The sequence below is a fragment of the Ctenopharyngodon idella genome, chromosome 1 (genome assembly GCF_019924925.1).
Source record: "Ctenopharyngodon idella isolate HZGC_01 chromosome 1, HZGC01, whole genome shotgun sequence".
In the NCBI taxonomy this organism is placed as follows: Eukaryota; Metazoa; Chordata; class Actinopteri; order Cypriniformes; family Xenocyprididae; genus Ctenopharyngodon; species Ctenopharyngodon idella.
In genome coordinates, this window is record NC_067220.1 from 4,520,711 (window position 1) to 4,539,273 (window position 18,563).

At 40.6% G+C, this 18,563-nt stretch overlaps 1 protein-coding gene and 1 long non-coding RNA gene across 3 annotated transcripts; one reads left to right on the forward strand and one right to left on the reverse strand.

Annotated features, from left to right (window-relative positions):
- Positions 1 to 167: 167 nt before the first annotated feature.
- Positions 168 to 6,039, forward strand: LOC127516078 (coiled-coil domain-containing protein 81-like). 2 transcript variants are annotated; one of them, XM_051900381.1, is made up of 14 exons: positions 168 to 450; positions 559 to 620; positions 710 to 863; positions 1,049 to 1,341; positions 1,425 to 1,554; positions 1,641 to 1,719; positions 2,383 to 2,491; positions 2,566 to 2,712; positions 3,560 to 3,667; positions 3,744 to 3,913; positions 4,004 to 4,082; positions 4,961 to 5,190; positions 5,328 to 5,453; positions 5,592 to 6,039. In XM_051900381.1, exons 1-14 carry the CDS (start codon positions 378 to 380, stop codon positions 5,728 to 5,730), a joined length of 1,899 nt encoding a protein of 632 aa, XP_051756341.1. In that variant the 5' UTR covers positions 168 to 377; the 3' UTR covers positions 5,731 to 6,039. The 2 variants fall into 2 exon arrangements, with proteins under 2 accessions (XP_051756341.1, XP_051756346.1); XM_051900386.1 differs by having other exon boundaries at positions 175 to 450; positions 1,088 to 1,341; positions 5,592 to 6,023.
- A 3,795-nt stretch (positions 6,040 to 9,834) lies between these two features.
- LOC127516190 (uncharacterized) lies at positions 9,835 to 12,818 on the reverse strand. The gene is made up of 2 exons (XR_007930948.1): positions 12,391 to 12,818; positions 9,835 to 11,620 (listed from the first exon to the last, which is right to left on the reverse strand). It is a non-coding gene; the product is annotated as an uncharacterized LOC127516190 (long non-coding RNA).
- Positions 12,819 to 18,563: the final 5,745 nt, after the last annotated feature.

The following is an 18,563-nucleotide window of genomic DNA, read 5'->3' on the forward strand; positions in this document are numbered from 1 at the left end:
AAGTACTCTGCTGAAGGGAAAAGAAAGATTTTCAACCAGTCTAAGCCAGAACCAGCCTGTTGTTTTGTTCATCAGAGAACTGCTTAAAGGTCTTTCTATTAGTTTTTTCTATTGCTTTCTATTAGAGATGAATAAAAAGTTCTATTTCAAGGCAAGAGCAGCTGAATGTATGAAGGTCCTGCGTGTTTGATTGGTGATTTCAGTAGAATCGTGTGTCATATTGACTGTAGAAACGCGTCTATAGCAACAGATTTGCGACACAATCAAGAGCACAAAGCGAAACATCTTTACTAGCGTTAGCTTCGGTGTTAAACACCTGAAAACTGAAGTAATAAAGCGTCAGTGTGAACTGAAGTCATTTCTGCAGCACTTCTGTCATGATTCAAATCATTGCAATGTGTGAATATGAGCGCAATCATCTGTCGACTCTCTCGAGACTTTCCGACGACGGTAAGTGACATTCTAACTAACAATAATCGGCATGTCTGAACTACAGAGTTCAGCGCAGCTTCATTCCTTCATCGCTCAGTGAATGACACACATTCTCATTCTTCACAGATATCGATCATATTTGGTCGAGCGTGTCGTGTTTTATTGAAAAACAGATGTTCCTGCGAAAGGTATGAATTATGAGAGATTCTTATTTTCTCATTGAAAGCGTGTATAACGTCTTCAGTGCGGAATCCTGATGACAGTCGGTGTGTTTTAGGGGGTTTGTGTCTTCGGTCTGGGGACTTTCACATTCTGTCAGCAGAAACTGAACCTCGGAAACAAACATATCCTCATACAGAGACCCGTTTTCATCCTGTCAGAGAAACTCTCTCAGTATTACGGGCTCAAACAGATCAAACCACAGGCTACAGGTCAGAACCAACAACACAATAATTATGGCTGTTCATTTATATACATTTTGCTATAATTGAAGCTCATACATGTATTGTAGCCTATAGCACTGAATTTGATTTTCAAGATTGATCTAGATGTGTCCAGATCTGTGATGTGTAGCACAGAGGACATGAAACACCGTGAAGTCTATATCTCTGCTTAGTTCAGTCATTAGAAGCAGAACTAACGCGCGTCTCCTCAGACGTGCCCGTGGTGCCGCTCAACTTCTTGGCCGTGAGCGCGCAGAGCCCGTACGACAGAGACGCGGTGGAGGGATGTGTGCGCGAGACGCTCCATCTGCTGCTCCGCGCCGCGTGCGCGCGACAGTCTGTCCTTCACACCTTCCCTGGGATCGGCGTTCTCGCATTCCGGCAAAGCCGAGTCAAGATGATGTTCTACCGTGACTTTATCTCAGCTGTAGACGGCACTGGGAAACTTTCAGCAGCTTTAACTAACGTGAGATACATTGACTGAGATTTCTATATGTTTGCCTTAAACCTGATGAAATATGTGAAATTATATTTTAATTATATTTGCAGAGACTGGAAACAAGTAACGGTGGAGCATCTGAGAGACCTTCGAGCTTCACACTGCCCTCCATATCTGCAGGAGAACCGCTGAGAGAAGAGCCGCCAGCGGCCCGTCACACTGACCGTGATGATGGACGGGGTTTGTAATGACAACTCATGCTGATATGTGGAAAAACCAAACAAATATGGTAGTTCTGTGCAAAATCTCACTCTTATCTGCGACAGAGAGTCGGCCGGCAGCCGGAGAGACGGAGACTGACCTCACAGACGGGCTGCTGGACAAGAGTCCGTCAAACACTGACCGGTACATTTCAACAGAAGACGATGAAGATTCAGCTGAATTACATTATAATATTACACATTTAAATAGAATTCCTTATCATCACAAAAACACTGTTCAAAATCCCACTGGATGGAAAAACTTTCCAGACTGAAATGGTCTCTTTCTTGTTTCCATCTACTTAGAGTAATGACAGAGAAGGCGCTCAGATAAATCACATGACTAACCTCAGAATAGAGGCTTTATGTTACGCGCCATTCATGCAAACTCCGTGTGTGGCCGCAGAGTTCAGATGTCCGTCAGGAGAAAGTTCTCTTTAGTGATGATCAGTTTGAATGAATGAAATGTGAGCTTTAAAGCTGAAACTCAAAACTGGACTGTCAGTTTCTCCTCACAGCACAAATGCATTAAACATGTGCCACATCACTGAATGAGTGACTTTATGAACAACGTTTACTTTATTTGGCCTTCTAACAGTAATATGTCTTGTGATACTATAATAATCTGCTATATTATTAATAATCAATGTATTACAAAGTAATAGAGACTCGCTCTTATCTAATTGTATCGGCCAACAGACGGACTGAATGTTTTAAGTATCTTCATCAGTTTACAGTGTTCAACAGAATGCATGAGCGATGGGTGATCAGGACAAGGCAAATCTGACTCTTTCTGTCACAAACGCAGAGATGAGGATGTCTCAGGACCAGCAGGTGGCGCTGTCAGCATCAGGACACCAGAGAGAAGCGCTGCAGGTGTGAATGTGACGTGCGCTGACCACAGACGCGCCGGACAGGTGAGCCGCTCTGTTCATCTGCCTCGTTCTCTTTCAGCTCTTGAAGACGTGTTTGTGTTTGTTGTGTGTCGCAGGAGTTGTGTTACGTCTGCATGCAGCGAGCGCAGAGAAACCTTCCCGTCTACCTGTCCGAGGAGAGCCGGAGAGCCGAGCGGGAACAAGAGCGGGTTTTAATGCTTAATCAACATCAGAAAGATCTACAGTACTTCCAGAAAGAAGAGGTGCCTAAACACACACACACACACACACACACACACATTTACTGAAGCGCCCGTTTCACGGGGAATCACATTTAACTTAAAGCTCTATTGGACCTGACAGAAAACACTGTGTGAAGGTTATCATGACAGATGTCTTAAAGACAGCAGCAAAATGCTCATGCAAACAAAATTATGACTAAAAAAAAAACAAAAATTGTATAATCAATCCAATAAATCATTGTACATGATTACATGTCATTTATATTCTTAGATTCTTTTTAACATGAATGAGAATAAATGACACACTCATGATTGAATGATCCAGTGATCAGGTCAAGTCAAGTCACCTTTATTTATATAGCGCTTTTTACAATGTAGATTGTGTCAAAGCAGCTTTACAGTGATAACTGGTATATAATTTTGGCTGCACAGCAGCTCTAGAAGAAAATGGTGTCAATGCAGGCAGATGCAAAGCACTGTTGAATATCAAATGTCAAATGATCAAGTGTCCCCAACTAAGCAAGCCAAAGGGTGACAGCGGCAAGGAACGCAAACTCCAACAGGTGACATCAGGTGGCAAACAGGTGTTAAAATGGAGAAAAAAACCTTGGGAGAAACCAGGCTTAGTCGGGGGGCCAGTTCTCCTCTGGCCAACAGTGCTTTGTTACGATTCAGGTAGCTATCATAAGCCCGACAGGATCGCAACATTCAAAGTATTTATTCCAGTTCAATCCAGTAGAGGATCGTATTCATCACGCCGGTATGGACGGTTTGTTGAGGAACTGTGCCACTGGCTGTCGTGTCGATGAGGCCTTCACAGTGGATGATCTAGTTGACTCAATCTCAGGTGTGTTTCCATCACTTACAGACGGACAGACAGAAGAAGAGGGCAGACGGTCAGAAGGTGGCGGCGTTTAATCTGGGTGTGGCAGAAGCTCAGAGACGCAGGAAAGCAGCCACATGCAGCCAATCACATGTGAGTCTGAAACACGCTGTTGAGGTTCTGTGTGTGTTTCATTGTCTTTCTGGTCATGTGACGCGTGTGCTTTCAGGGCTCGTACATCTTTGCGGGTCGACCCTGTACCGCAGAACGTCTACCGCAGCAGAGACGCTTCATGCAGGAGCTGATGCAGGAGGCCTGCAGACGCAGACAGATGCAGACGCAGACGCAGCAGGAACAACAGCGACTGGACAGACTGCATCTGCTGCAGATGTCTGAAGAGTGAGAGCGTTTCCTCATGTCAACACTGTGTGAACGTGTTTGATTTAAGATGTGTCTGAATGTGCTTGTTCTATGTGATGTTTCCATCAGGATGGCATTGAAACGATCTCAACAGCTTCATGAGAAACACGAGATGGCCAAGACGTACCGAAAGGCACTTGAAGAGCAAGTGAGTGACTTTTGTTTGTTTTCTGTTTGTCGTCCATAGAGGGAGTGAGAGCAGATGAGTTTCTGTTATAAAGAACAGGCCTTAAAGTCATCACGAAAGGGAAGTTGCGCTCGTCTTTTCTTCTCTATTGTGTCATATATCCAAGTGAAACGCTTCACAAACAAGAACAAATGTAGGGCGGGGCTTGATTTTGTCTGCGGGGAATTGATTGGATGGTTGTGGTTTGCTATTGGTGGATCTCATGTGAGTGACAGGTTGCCCCGATTTGACAGAAATTCTGATTATGATTATGAATTTAACACAATAATGATGTGCACCGATAAATCATTTACAATAAACACTGCAATATTCCATAAAAATAAGAATTTATTTGTTTATTGGGTTATCTCAGTCCAAGTTGTTTCAAAGCAGCTTTACTGAAAATTGTGACAAAGAAACTACATCAAATATTTAGATCAAGGAAAAAAAACTCTGAGAGGAACCACACTCATCTGACATCACAATGAATGAACATATATTGTGTAATTACATAGTCTGTGTAATGATTCAGTTTTCAGTCTGTCTGAAGGCAGTTGTAACTGTAAGAATAATGTCAGTAAACAGATCCAGTGACATCTTTATGTTATTCTGACTGCAGAAACATGCTGTGAAGACTTTGAGCATCAGTAACACACTGTCCTAGTTATAGTTTGTGTATTCCTGTAGCTCAAACAGCACGTTCATGAAGTGATAAAACGAACACCTTGAATGCAGTGTAAACCAGCCGTGACAGGACAGTTCTGTTTCACTCTGTATGTTCAGCCGGAGTGTTTCATTTTCATTTTGTGATATATCTCCTGATCTTTGTGTTTTTCTGTCTGTTTGCGTCTGATTTACAGAGTGAACACCACAGTTCAGAAACGGCTCCTCACACGCTGGGTTCTGACACGCGGCCCGTATTTGGGATGATGGACTCCAACCCAGAGGCTTTAGCCGAGCAGAGACAGAGAGCACAGAAGATCTCTGAAGAACTGATGAATACGGCCGACGGCAGGAGGAGAGACATGCTGAAGAAACGCTTGAATGAGCAGAAGAGAGAAAGAGAAATAATACAGAGAGACCACAAAGAGTGAGTGACAAAACCCATAATGACAGCGTCACATGAAAAGAGTTAGTTCTTGTCATTTCAACATGATACATGGTGTTATTAGCATCTGACTCAGAACTGCACCACATTCTTTCACTGTCGTAACCGATTGTTTACAGAATGTTAGAAGAGCGAATCTGTCACTACGAGAAGCGGCGACAGCTGCAGGCCGCATGTGTGGAGAACTGGCAGCACAGCGCCAACATGAAACACCAACGAGAACAAGAGGAGCTGAACATCAGGAGGTACGAGAAACTAGAAATAGATAATTGGTCAGATGGATGATGGACCACAAGAATGAAAGAAAAAACACGTGATGATGTAATGATGATGAATCAACACAGGGTTTTCTGAAATTGTAATGTGTTTGGCGTTTCCTTCAGGTTCGGTGGTCAAACTCTGACGGATCAACTTGGACAATATGAGCGCTGCAGCCGATGCAAACGCAGCACCTCCAACTGCGGCCGGACCAACATCTTCAGAGACACGAATTATGTATCTGGGTCTCGATTAATGCTGTAGACCTCGAATTTCAACCCGGATAATAAAGAGCAAAATAACATGAAAATAGCTCGACCAGTCTAATGTTTTATGATGTATGTGAGCGTTACATTTATCTGTTTAACAAATATATAATAAGCACTCTCACAACCAATTAATTTTACGATTAACATCCACACACAGGTCAAGTCACCTTTATTTCTATAGCGCTTTATACAATACATATCCTATACAATTTGCCATTGTTTACACAGAGATGAAACACATTTTTATTCTTTATCAAAGTCATCAGTCGCTCACAGCAGCATTTCAACACTCGATGAAGATGAAGATGAAGAAGGATACGCAAACATGCAGATGCTATTTTGTGTTTGTCAGAAATGTTTCAAGCAGAAGTTTAAATGCACCGTCATCTGTAGAACATGTATGATACTGAGATATTTTGAACGTGTATGATATTGAGATGCACTTTGTTAATTCTATAGAAAGAGGTTTTCTGTATGTGATTCATGAGTATAAATGACATTTAAATGACAAAACTCCATTAGTTCATTTTTAACAACATATAATCAGTGTTGGGGAATAATGAAATACATGTAACTTAGTTACGTTTTTAAAATACAACATTTCATTACAGTTACATTTTAAATGGGTGGTAATCAAATTAGTTACATCTGAAAAGTATTTTAGATACTTAAAATAGATAGATAGATAGATTAGATAGATCACAGCGCCTCTCACAAATGTCTCCATGGTTACAAGGCACGCTCCCTGTGCAAGCAGGGGGTCACAGGCCCTGAGTAATATCATTGCGCCTGCTGCAGCCATGGTACGGCAGCAAAGTTCCTTGATTATTACGCCGGAATGAGAGTATAGTTCCTAGTCATATCGGCCTAGAAAACTGCAACTTTTCATTTTCCGTCGGTCTTAGTATACAATGTAACTACAGAAGAGTCAAGTTTTAAATAGGAAAAATATTGAAACTCTTTGGTCATTTTTTAAGGAGATGCTAACGGTCTAATCAGATTCAATGAACTATGCTAAGCTATGCTAAAAGTGGTACCGCCAGACCCGGAGATCGGCTGAACGGATTCGAAAACAGTAAACCTCAACTGTTTAACTCTAGGGGAGTTGGAAAATGAGCCTATTTTCAAAAAAGTGGAGTGTTCCTTTAAGACATGTTTGGAAATCGCTGTGTTGTGACTGGGGACGTTTAAAATTGTCCAAAACAATCCCGCATCCTGTTGAGGCCCTGTTATAAAACACATAACCGTATTACTCTAATTTAACATGAATAGTTAGTATGTTACTACTTTGAAAGCTGAAAACGATTACGATGTTTCTTTTGAAACTGGTGATAATGGCGCTCTGCTCTCACGTTCTTCATGAAGTAGCAGCGCTCGCGACCAAGTGTGCTGTGGCTGCACGGCTCTCTTGGTTTTGTTCAGTCCCACAACTGAAAACACCCTCTCAGCGTCTGCGTTTGCATGGGGCAATCAGCGCCATCTACCGTCGGGAAGTTTGAAAAGGAACGAACGAGTCTTGACCCAAGATCGGATTTTTTGTTGTTGTTGTTGCGTGAGTAATTGAATGTGTGGCGTGAGTGCGTGTGAAAACAGGCAAACCCGTGTGTCACAGCGAAAGCGTGAGAGTTGGCAGCTCTGTCAACAAGACAAAATGACTAAATTTATAAAATATTCCCCATTCAAAAACGTACATACCCTTGAATCTTAACTGTCCTGTCATTAACTGTATGATCCACGACCGGTTTCATGTTTTGCGATAGTTGTTCAGGAGTTCCTTGTAATTGTAAAAAAAGGTAATTGCGACTTTTTATCTCACTTCTTTTCTCGCAATTCTGACTTTTTTTCTCAAAATTTAGAGTTTGTTTCTCAGAATTCTGACTTCTTTTCTACATTTTGTGAGTTTATATCTCACAATCCTGACTTTATAACTTGCAATTGCAACTTTATATTATGCAATTCTGAGAAAAAAGTCAAAATTGTGAGATAAAAACTCGCAATCACCTTTTTTTGTGTTACATACTTATTGGTATTCCAAACAAGTATTCTAAAGTATTTAGATTAAGTTACAAAATTTGAGTAATCTAACGAAATACGTTACAAATTACATTTTGAAGCATGTATTTTGTAATCTGTAGTGAAATACATTTTAAAAGTAACCTACCCAGCCCTGCATATAATGATGTAGTATGTCTATTTCTTAGTTTGAGCTCAAATATTCTTCATTATTAAACAATGAATGTACAGTATATCTCTTTTTTTTTTAAACGTGCTTTAAATCCTTAAGTTTCTTAATTTACATGCAAAATGTGTGTGTGTGTGTGTGTGTAGCTGTCACTGTGGCATAAAAGAAATGAACAGCAGATGGAGTTATGATGTCAAAAACACACTCTGGCCTCATACGACTTTCAGTTTGACAGCCAAAAACCACATCAGAGTGACAAACTCCTGCTGTGAATCAGTCATTTACACACTAGAGCAAATCCAACAGATCAGTGGACAATAATGTCTGAGCCACTAAATGTGAAACATTAAGTCAGTTTTATTAATATAGCAGTTTGTGAAATGTGCGTTATTTCAAAGTACTATTACAGAAAAACATTGAAGTACAAATATGTGAAATTCCATAGATCATCAGTTATTTCTAAACATTTATGCTCTGTAATGTTTGTAATTACGCACGCAACAAATCATATGGTTTTACAATAGAAGAAAAAAAAAACCCTTGGGAAGAACCATTAAAGGTCTATACAGAATGAACATAGTTAACTAAATTTAAGTTTAGATTAATTTAGTACGTTCTGATAGGCATCATATACATCTGATGGACATTCAACTATAAAATGATTGTGTTTATAAGGTCCGTCCCATACCGTCCGCTGAGGTTCGTGTTGATCGAGGTCTAATCAGTGACTTAATATTCAATATTATTGATCTGACTGTACTGATGTCATGAAGCGTACTGTATATTAATAAATCGGGAAACACAGATGGCACAAAATCTCCAATGTAATGAATGGCTATGAGATTTAGTCATTCGAAACAGTTTTGAAGTTAATTTATCTATATCTCTGGAAAATAGTGATGAATGACATTATATTATGTTGAATATCTAATGGGTTTTTTTAGATGTTGAGAAGTTAAAAAATATATAACCTTTTATTTTGAAATGAAAATATAAAATTAGAGCTATGGGGTAAGATGTGCCACCCAGAACCGGCTCAGAAGTTACTAGTGTTATTTTAATTGAGTACTTATATATATATGACTGATATCAGAAGAATTTATTCAGTCTGTAAGTTCACGTGTTACTCAAGTAGCAAGAGAGTGTGTCGTAATCTCGTGGAGTCTCATGTTCATCTGTGCTGAAAGTCAATGATGCCCAATGGAGCAAAGTCAAACTCAAGCACTAAACCCAATATTCTGCCTCTTCACTGAGAGTATTTTCATTTCAACGCTCTGCTGGGAGCAAACCATGGAAATGTAGCTTGAATGCGAGAGCGTGTGGACAGCTGTTCCACTTTCCCAAGACTCCAGATCAAACTGATATCCCACATTTATTGAGCAACACTTCAGCCAGAGTCCGGTCCTGATTCCAGATGTTCAAATCAGAGAAGCAGCCATCAAACCAAAACTACAGATCTTCTGCACTGAACACTGTACAAACCACCATCTGATAACAATGACAAACAAGCCTTTACAATGTCATTTTAATTCTATTCTTTTGATATGTTGCATTTGACCGTCTGGTGTTCGTAAAGCTGCATCTTCAGAGGAGTTTCACATGCAGGACAGATGCAGAGAGACGGTCTGCTTTCACTCGTCTTACTGTGATCTCAGTCCGTATACACACGACAGAACCAGAACCGGCACAGACCGTACAGCTGATGCAGCTCATTCACTGTCATGTTTTATAACTTCCTTTGTGACTTTAGAGAGAGTTCAGACAATAAAAAGACATTCATCTACAAGAGGTTAGATGTCATATCACACACTCTCTTTACTTTCAAACTCTGACATCATGATAGTGTGACATTACGAACCACAGGGGACTAAAGTGACTCATGAAGTTCAGTGAGGTTGAGGAGAAACACACACACACACACACACACACACACACACACACACACACACACACACACACACACACACACACACACACACAATAAGATTTGAGTCATCAGTGATCTAACCCTGCAGACATGAGGATAATAAACAGCCAAACAGACTGACAGCTTCATGTCCTCTTCGAGTCTGTTGTTATTCTAATGTATACAAGCATTTGGGACATTTGGGACTGGTTGCTCTTCACCCCAAATCAGGGATCACACGGCCTGTCCTTCCTGCTGAAAACTCCAAGGCGTGTTTTGCTGGTCATCAGCATGTGAAGCAGGAGTGACGGTAGATCAGCTCTAATCAGCATGAACCAGCCTGGATTCTGCCTCTCCAGACCTTCTGATCTCGCTGTGGCCTTCACTCCTTCACTCCTTTACTCCTTCCCCCCCTCGTTTTCCATGCAAGTGGGTGTTTCTGCAAATAATATTATCCAGAATCATTCCGGTGGGAAAATTTCTGGCGTGTTTGCCTCGTATTGATGGATTCCAGCATGTTTCAAAACTATTGGGTGCATTTCAGTGATCTGAGGAACAGCCAACATTTGCTGCTCGTGTCGCTCCAGCTGCAGCGCTCAGCTGATACACGTGTCTATTCCACAACATCATGTGACTGTTGAAATCCAGAGCCGCCATTTTCAGTTTTATTGTCTGATGGTTTATGATGATACGCTCAGATCAAGTTGGAACAGAGCATGAAATAGTCAACTATAAACAGATCGTCTCATTTGTCTATAATCCACAATCTAGAAGAAAGTAATGTGGTGTTTCACTGGCAGCTGCTCGCGGTGAGTTCATGCTAATGAGTCACTAGCAGAACGATCCCATTCCAACAGCTCATTCTGTTGGAGGCGTCCAGGTCATTAAAGTCTGATGAATCTGTAGCTGTACATCCGTATAGTGCAGAAAGCACACGATTCTATACTCATGACACACAGTAAGATTGAAGAAATAAGCATGCTTTACATTATAACAGTTTGTGTGTCAAATGATGCAGGAGAACTTCAGCTTCACATTATGACACAAAACACATGAACAGCTTTAACTTTATGATGAATCATAAATGTGGCGTTTCAGGCTGAAATACTGACAAAAGAAGGCAAGTCTCTGCAAACAGAATAAAACAGACTGAGCTTTGCTGCGTTTTCAGGCCAATCGTTCATCAGGAACACCTGAATATAATGTTAGCATGAAAAATTGTGTTCTTCAGTGCCTATGATGTCCCACAATCCTGTGCAGGTGTTTGAAACAAATTAATTCATATTAATTTTAACTCATGCCTCTATTTCTAGTGAGAAATAAGCACTGGTCATGAATTATTGACTTGACTAGGTTAAAGCTGGTTAATTTCAGCTGTCGACTGTCTTCAGTTTCGGACACAAATGTCTTCACACACCTTTCATATAAAGACCCAAACCTGAGGAAACATTCAGGTTCTGATCCAGAGTAAACACACATACATGTAGCAGAAATCACAGGAGGCGCTCAGGTTAAACGCACTAGGGAAAGAAGAGGAAAAGCACATGGTGTCAAACAGATTCAAGCTGTAGTTCAGACGAGGTAAGTGTGCACGAAACTCTCAATATCCAAGAAATAATTCAGTCCATTTCATTAAAGTGAAATCCTCCATCACAAAGTCTTGGCAAATGTTCATCCGTAAATCAGACCTCCTGAGTGTTATGGCACATGAAACTAATAGTTATTGTAATAAAGTCATGTTACGGTCTGTAGAGAGATCTCTTGTTTCAGTGCAGTGGGCTTCCATCACTGAATTAACTGTAAAACAGACAACATGAACGAGAGTCATGAGCTCAGGATCAAATCGCTGAAGATACTCTAGAGCAGATGAAGGCTAAGAAACGGCTCCACCACAGCAGTGTACAGTGAGACATTTAAGATCAATTACAATTCATCACTTTTACCAATAATTGGAATAGAATTTCAAATATATATTTTGCTATGGATATTTTTCTATTGATCTATTAGCCTTCCTTTACATGCTTTAATGTGTTACTATTTTAACATGTCATTTTCTGTCCTGTGTGGAGTGAATCCAGCGTTTATATGTTTGTCACTTCTGAAACTTTGCAGCATGTAATTGGCCGTCGGTCCTCTTAGCAGCATGAAAAACAATAGTTTTATTAAATGGATTATATAGGCTGTAGTGCGAAAGTGAGCCAAGACCGCTCCCTTTACAATCACTACAATGCTGTCGCTTTGTCAGTTCATCACAATCTCACAAAGTTCCTGTATATTCAGTGAAGCTGCCAACAATGCACAATAAATCTCTTACTTACATCGTGTCTACACTTTGTTTGTTAATGTGAGGTTTCGCGAGTCTGCACTACTCATCACTGAATAAAAACTGCCGTTTTCAACGGTGAGTGGATTCTGACTAACTTAAACACTTCTGATTGGCCACTGCGTTCAAGAGATCAACAACTATGTCAACTATGCAAAAACATGTAAATAGATAGATACACAGATACATTCTCTACAGTGCAAACACAAATACGAACTGAAGCGTTTGCCAAATATATTATTACAGTATTAACTGAGGGTGCTCATGCTTGTGTTTGTAGAACCGGCCCGCATGAGCTACACGTGTGTTTGAGATGGAAACATGAACCCTGTGATGCCGCAGCCTTCCATCTTCAACCCGCAAACAATCAGAGGAAGAAAGAGTTCACACGCAACCTATGGGGTGCGAACGGAAACATGTATGAGAAAATATGATGATGAGAAAGAAAAAATAATGTTGGAAAAAAATATTCCAGCCTTCTGTTTTATGAGGAAGGCACTGGGACAGTTTATGATTTCTAAACTGATTCACAGTTTATATCTGGAGCAGAATGTCATAATTCAGCAACAAGTAACACTAATACTGTTCCATCATTAATGAATAAATAACCACACACAAAAAAATGAGTAACGCAATATTAACATTCTAGTAACTACTATTAACTAACCTCACAAAAACCTCAATCCTTCAATCATTACTAGAGAGTTATGTAATTATTAGTAATACCTTCTGAGGGATTTAGTAATACTGGAGTCATTACTAGTAGGTTACCATGATCTTCACTTTAGAATTAATTATTCATTGTGCATTACTCTGATTAATTATGGACCTGTATATAGTAGTTCTTAGTCCTCCTGAAGATATGAAAAATATTAGTTATTGATTAGCTGATAGTGAAGTACCTAATACTTACTAGTTCATTAATCAGACTTTCTTGTTAGTTAATAGAAGTTACTAGAATGTTAATATTGTGTTACTCATTTGTTCCTGTGTAGTTATTTATTAATGATGGAACAGTATTCTAAATTGTTACCCAGCTTTGAAAATTTAAGTAACACAGGGTTAAAAGTTATCTTAACCCGGGCTTCACAAAGATGTTGCCTCCGGGTTTAATGTGGGAATCTGTCAGTAGCGTAAATGTCTGGAAAACCCCGGCAGTTCAGGAAGACTCACGTGGCAGGAAGAAACAAAAACACAGGATCCTGTGGCTGCAGTCGCCCTCTGTCACAGGCCCATCCGGACGCTTTGGGTCACAGACTGAAACTACAGTGGAGAAACAGACTGCTGTCAAAACTTTGTGAAGGAATTGAGAAACGTACCTTCAGAGTCCAAAACAGAGCGACATCTCTGCATTAACAAGCTGTTGAGTCCGGTTCTGTTCAGAGACTAATAACAGAACATTCACATTACATGAGAAATCTACTGATCTCTGTGCTTGAATACAGTGTTGTGTGTGTGTGTGTGTGTGTGTGTGTTCAATACAGGGTGTGCACAGGCCCAATTTGCATCTGAGCAGCATAAAATAAGTTCATGAACACATGTAATGATCTCTCTGTGTAATTCTTTACACAGACGAGTTAAGGCTGCTCAGTGCCTTCTCACAAATTCTGTGTAAAGACATAAGCTGGATAAAAAGCAGACTAAATCATGCCAGCTCTGATCCACCTCAGCCCCTAGTATCAGTATGCAGTTGAAGTTGCTGTAAATGCATTGATGCCACCTCTGAGCAGCATTAACCAGTGTGTAAAGACACCTCAATGCCAGCTCAGAAGCGCTTCTATTCCACCTCAGCTGTGTAAATTTGGCGTAACACCTGCATTTCTTCTCATGAAACACAAAATATCTGCACAATCAATCAATCAATCAATGGATGGATGTGTGAATCAGCAGCGCTCCCTCACTGCAGCTGGAATCTCTCAGGAAGAGTCGGATCATGTCAGGAAGGGAACAGAGTCTCTCTGACTCACTCTTGAACCTCCCGTCCACACCCAACATTCCCTCGGATGGAGCACGAGAACGCTCTGTGCTCAAAACAAACCCACGCTAGATTCAGACGGGCATCTGACCTCAAACAATCCCACAGAGACACATGAATAGCAGGAAGTGAGCGCTCAGCGCTGCCGTCGTGATGTTTTATTCGCGATGACGTCAGAGATGATGGAATGGAATGAAACTCTCATGTCTTTATTTAATTCAGTGATGGCCGACAACTGATCAGCTGAAAAATAAACATTAAAAGGACTTGTTCTGGGACGTTAATATTTAGTGTTATTGTGCACATGCAAAAATTGTTTTTTTTTTTTTTTGCAAATGTTACTTTAATGGTCAGGTCACAGTGTGCTCAGAAAACACCAGATACTGTGCAAACCACAAGTAGGTTAGCTTAATAAAAGAAACCTTTCATTTTACAACCCATATAGTCTTCACAATGATACTGAGCTCCAGGCTTGTCGTTACACACATGGATAATTAAACTGAACACTGAGGCTCCAGAGCGCTTGATGTGGACCGCTGGATCAGAGAGTTTGTGTTCGTGTTTGCTCTCGTTCAGCCCAGATCTCAGATGAATCATCGCCACACCCAACAGACTTGTGTTCACTTCTCTTTGAATGGTAAAATGTTTTTCAGGTGTTACTGCTGGATGTACGTTTTCACTTCTAGCGATGACCAGTCCAAATCAAACGGTGTTCACAATGAGCACCACAGGAACTTTAATCCAGCAGCAATATGACGAACTATGTTGCATATTTTGATCTGATTACGTGAGATTTGATTTGATGTCCTCATGATCAGGGAGGAAAACACCGTCCCTTCAGAGGATTCATAAACCACAGCTATAAGAACAAACGTGATTCTGAGATTCATTCAATCGACACACTGAACTTTAACAGTGCGGGAGGTTTCAGCACATCACTATCAGCACTAGTACTAGTGATGGTTTACTTAGTTAAAGCTGCTAATGAATCATCACATGCGATCAAACAGTCCATCCACATACAGCTGAAAACAGACATTAGCAACACTAAACAACTGTAAGCCCTGCGAGATGGAGAGAAACACTCCCTTTTTGTTCTAGATATTAATCTTGAACTTGAAATAAAGACATAAATCAGAAGTTTGGATGCGACACTGTTGGACTGACAGAGAAAAACACTGGAGCAACATTCTGTTCTTCTCCTGTTTCATACAAACAAACAGATTTTCATATCAAACTCCTAATAAATATGATCTGAGGGATTATTCCACAAGACGACAATATTCTGCCATTCATACATGTTCCCTGACATAAAAACTCACTTAAACACTTTCATCAAGAACTTCAAAAACTCTGGAAGTCTCCACTAATGTCATTAAGTGACAATTAAACTAATTAAATTAATTTAGATCAATATGAAAAAAAGTAAGAACACATGGCTAAAAAAATATGCAGTTAAAAACTACACTGAACTGACAACAAACTGTCAGGAACTGTGGCTGTAATGATGTGCATAACAGAGATGAAAACAAAAGAGTCTTTAATTAATAAATCCACAATGGAAAACTCAGGAGATTGCAGGAAAATAAACACAAGACATTAACACAGACGATACTGGACAAAGGAACAGAATGAAACTCAGGGCTAAAACACACAGGGATAATTAACGTAATCAGAGAGAACAGAAACAGGTGAGATGGAACTAATTAACAACCTAGGAAACTAACTAATAAATCAGGCAGGCCAAACCAGAACAGAACACAGACAAAACAAAACCAAAACAGACTACATGTGACACAAACAGCCTCATGTGTTTATTTACAGATCTCTGAGACGCAAGTCATTTAGTAAAATTATGTGTGGCTAAATATGGCGTCCCACACTCGGAATTTGTGCTCAGCATTTCACCCATCCAAGTGCACTCGCACAGCAGTGAGTATTGAACACACACACACGCCGTGAACACACACCCGGAGCAGTGGGCAGCCGTTTTTGCTGCGGCGCCCGGGGAGTGATTGGGGGTTCGGTGTCTTGCTCAAGGGCTCCTCAGTTGTGGGTAATGAGAGTGGAAGAGAGCGCTGTTCATTCACTCCTGCCGATACTGAGCCTCGAACCCGCGACCTTCAGGTTACAAGTCTGAAGGTCTTGATGAAAGACTTGATTATCACTGGTGGAAACCTGGTGTGATCGTGAGAAGTGCTGGAGTCGCGCTGAATCTCTGCTCTGGCACGAAATCCCAAGTGAGGAGGTGAAAGTCTTACCATGGAAGAAAAAGGAGCCCGATTGCAGCAACTTCCATTTTTCTTACTGATATTTTATACCAATTTCCCAGGAAGTGACAATTTTGTTCTCTTGAACACATGAGATGGAAACGCTGCTTTATTTGAAATGTTTTATGCGATATAATTTGCCGCACAAGTTAAATACGCAGCTTTGGATGGAAACATAGCGACTGTCACATTTATTAAGGGTTAATTTATTCATTTATTTTACTTATTGAGGATTTTTTTCCTAACCATTTAAAACACAGTGTTTATGTCAAAAGCTTTCACTAAATCTCAAATGTTCGACTGACTACAGGGCGTTTTCTGCAGCCTCTCGCTCATGTATTCATCGGCTGGCATGAGCCGCTGTTGGCAAACACAAATCCCTGTGGAATTTGCTTGGAGAGCATCTGAATGAGTGACAAACGCTTTGGTTTGTCTTGGACAGGCCTTGTTGGTCAGTGTCCAGCCTAGCGTTCACGATCATACGAACACTGACTCGTGTGGGAAGCGCGGGGGGTTTCGGTGGCCTGGAAACTCCTCACCAGCTGAACTCCAACTCCAAACATGGATCCGTTACAAATGATGTCACGCTTTCTAATGTCAAAAAACAGATGTTCTTATTTCTAACTTGCACAAAAGTGCAAATGGTAAATTAACAGCCATTTTATTTGAGACACACAAGAAGAGGAATTTTGTTTATGCACAGTAGTTTTTCATTCTGGCATGGCTCTGTGGGGAAAACAGCTTTATGAGGCGGTTTATATTGAGTTGGCAAACATCAGGTGTCTTAACTATTTTCTCATTGACTCCATACGACTCTCTCACATCTCAAACGCAGATGTTTCACCTCCTCACTTGGGCTTTCGTGCCAGAGCAGTGATTCAGCGCGATTCTCACGATCACACCAGCTTTCCACCAGTGATAATCAATGACTGAATAAAGAAAAAGGGTTTTCAGAAAAAAATCTGCAAAAATGCATTAAAAATGGCTTTAAAGAAACAGCTCACATATTGCAATTTCACCCCAAAACGAACATTTTCTCCACATTCACTCGCCCTCATGTTGTTCCAGACTTTCTTTCTTCTGTGGAGAACAAAAGGAGTATTTTTTAATGGTCTTATATCTGGCCTCACATGAAGCATCTTCTGTAGGTGAAAATGTGATTGTAATGTGACTAAATAAAGGTTATAAACTGCAAACGATGATACTGGACACAACACAGAGATGATCTGTGTGCTGAGAAAGCAGGCCTCGGATCAGTGTCCGAGTGTCTCGGTGATCAGTGAGAATTCCAGAAGTGTCTGCAGACATGAAGTCTTCGCTGAGACAGACGAGTCTTTCATCTGAAGACGGAGTCGCCCACCACTGCGCTGCGGATAATGTCAGCGTCCTCCGGCGGAGCACGAGTCTGGAGGAGAACACGAGCGCTGCACACGGCCTGTTCCGTTTATAAAGCAGTTCGAGAAACAGTCTGTAGTATGCAATGCTAAACTCTTCAGTAGTACACTACTCTGCATCATTTTGAAAATAAGAATGGTTGTTTTGCATGATCTTATTCTGATCAAACAGTGAGATCAGGGTTAATGTTGATTCTCACACTGAAAATGGAAGGTCAAGTCAAGCGCACTGCATTATGGGATACAATATCTCACATTGTGCATTGTCGTCCACTGCATGTCGCTCGAACAGCTGTTTGCACACTGAAGACGACATACAGGGGCTTTTCTCTGGTTAAAAAAGAAAGAAAACTATCAAAAGCACAAAAATAATATAAAGCATTATGAAATACAAGAACAAATCATGTATAAAACACTCGTGTCTAAGCTGTTTCAGATGGAGACTATACATCTATTTTCTCCTATAGGGTCATGGAGGTTAATAATGTGATGAAGTGCCTCCGCCTGCTGTGATTGGCCGATTACCCTGTCAATGTGACGTCATGCTTGCAACTGGTCTGCATATCTACCTGAATGGATCAAACTGGACAACCATAACATATATAACAAAAATGAACAACCATTGGTAAATGTGCTCCATGAACCCCTAAACCTAATGAACATCCAGTGATAAATTAATCTCAAATTTACTCAAACGAAACACACAAGTTTTGCCTCCTAATTTCAGAAGTGATTCGATTCATTCTACATTCATACTGCAGTAAAACCAGCATAAAGT

Coding starts and splice junctions, on each gene's coding strand:
- LOC127516078 (XM_051900381.1), top strand. CDS start 378: ATGATTCAAATCATTGCAATGTGTGAATATGAGCGCAATCATCTGTCG. Junction 1,555..1,640: donor TGACCGTGATGATGGACGGG/GTTTGTAATGAC, acceptor TATCTGCGACAG/AGAGTCGGCCGGCAGCCGGA. Junction 3,914..4,003: donor CTGCTGCAGATGTCTGAAGA/GTGAGAGCGTTT, acceptor TGTTTCCATCAG/GATGGCATTGAAACGATCTC.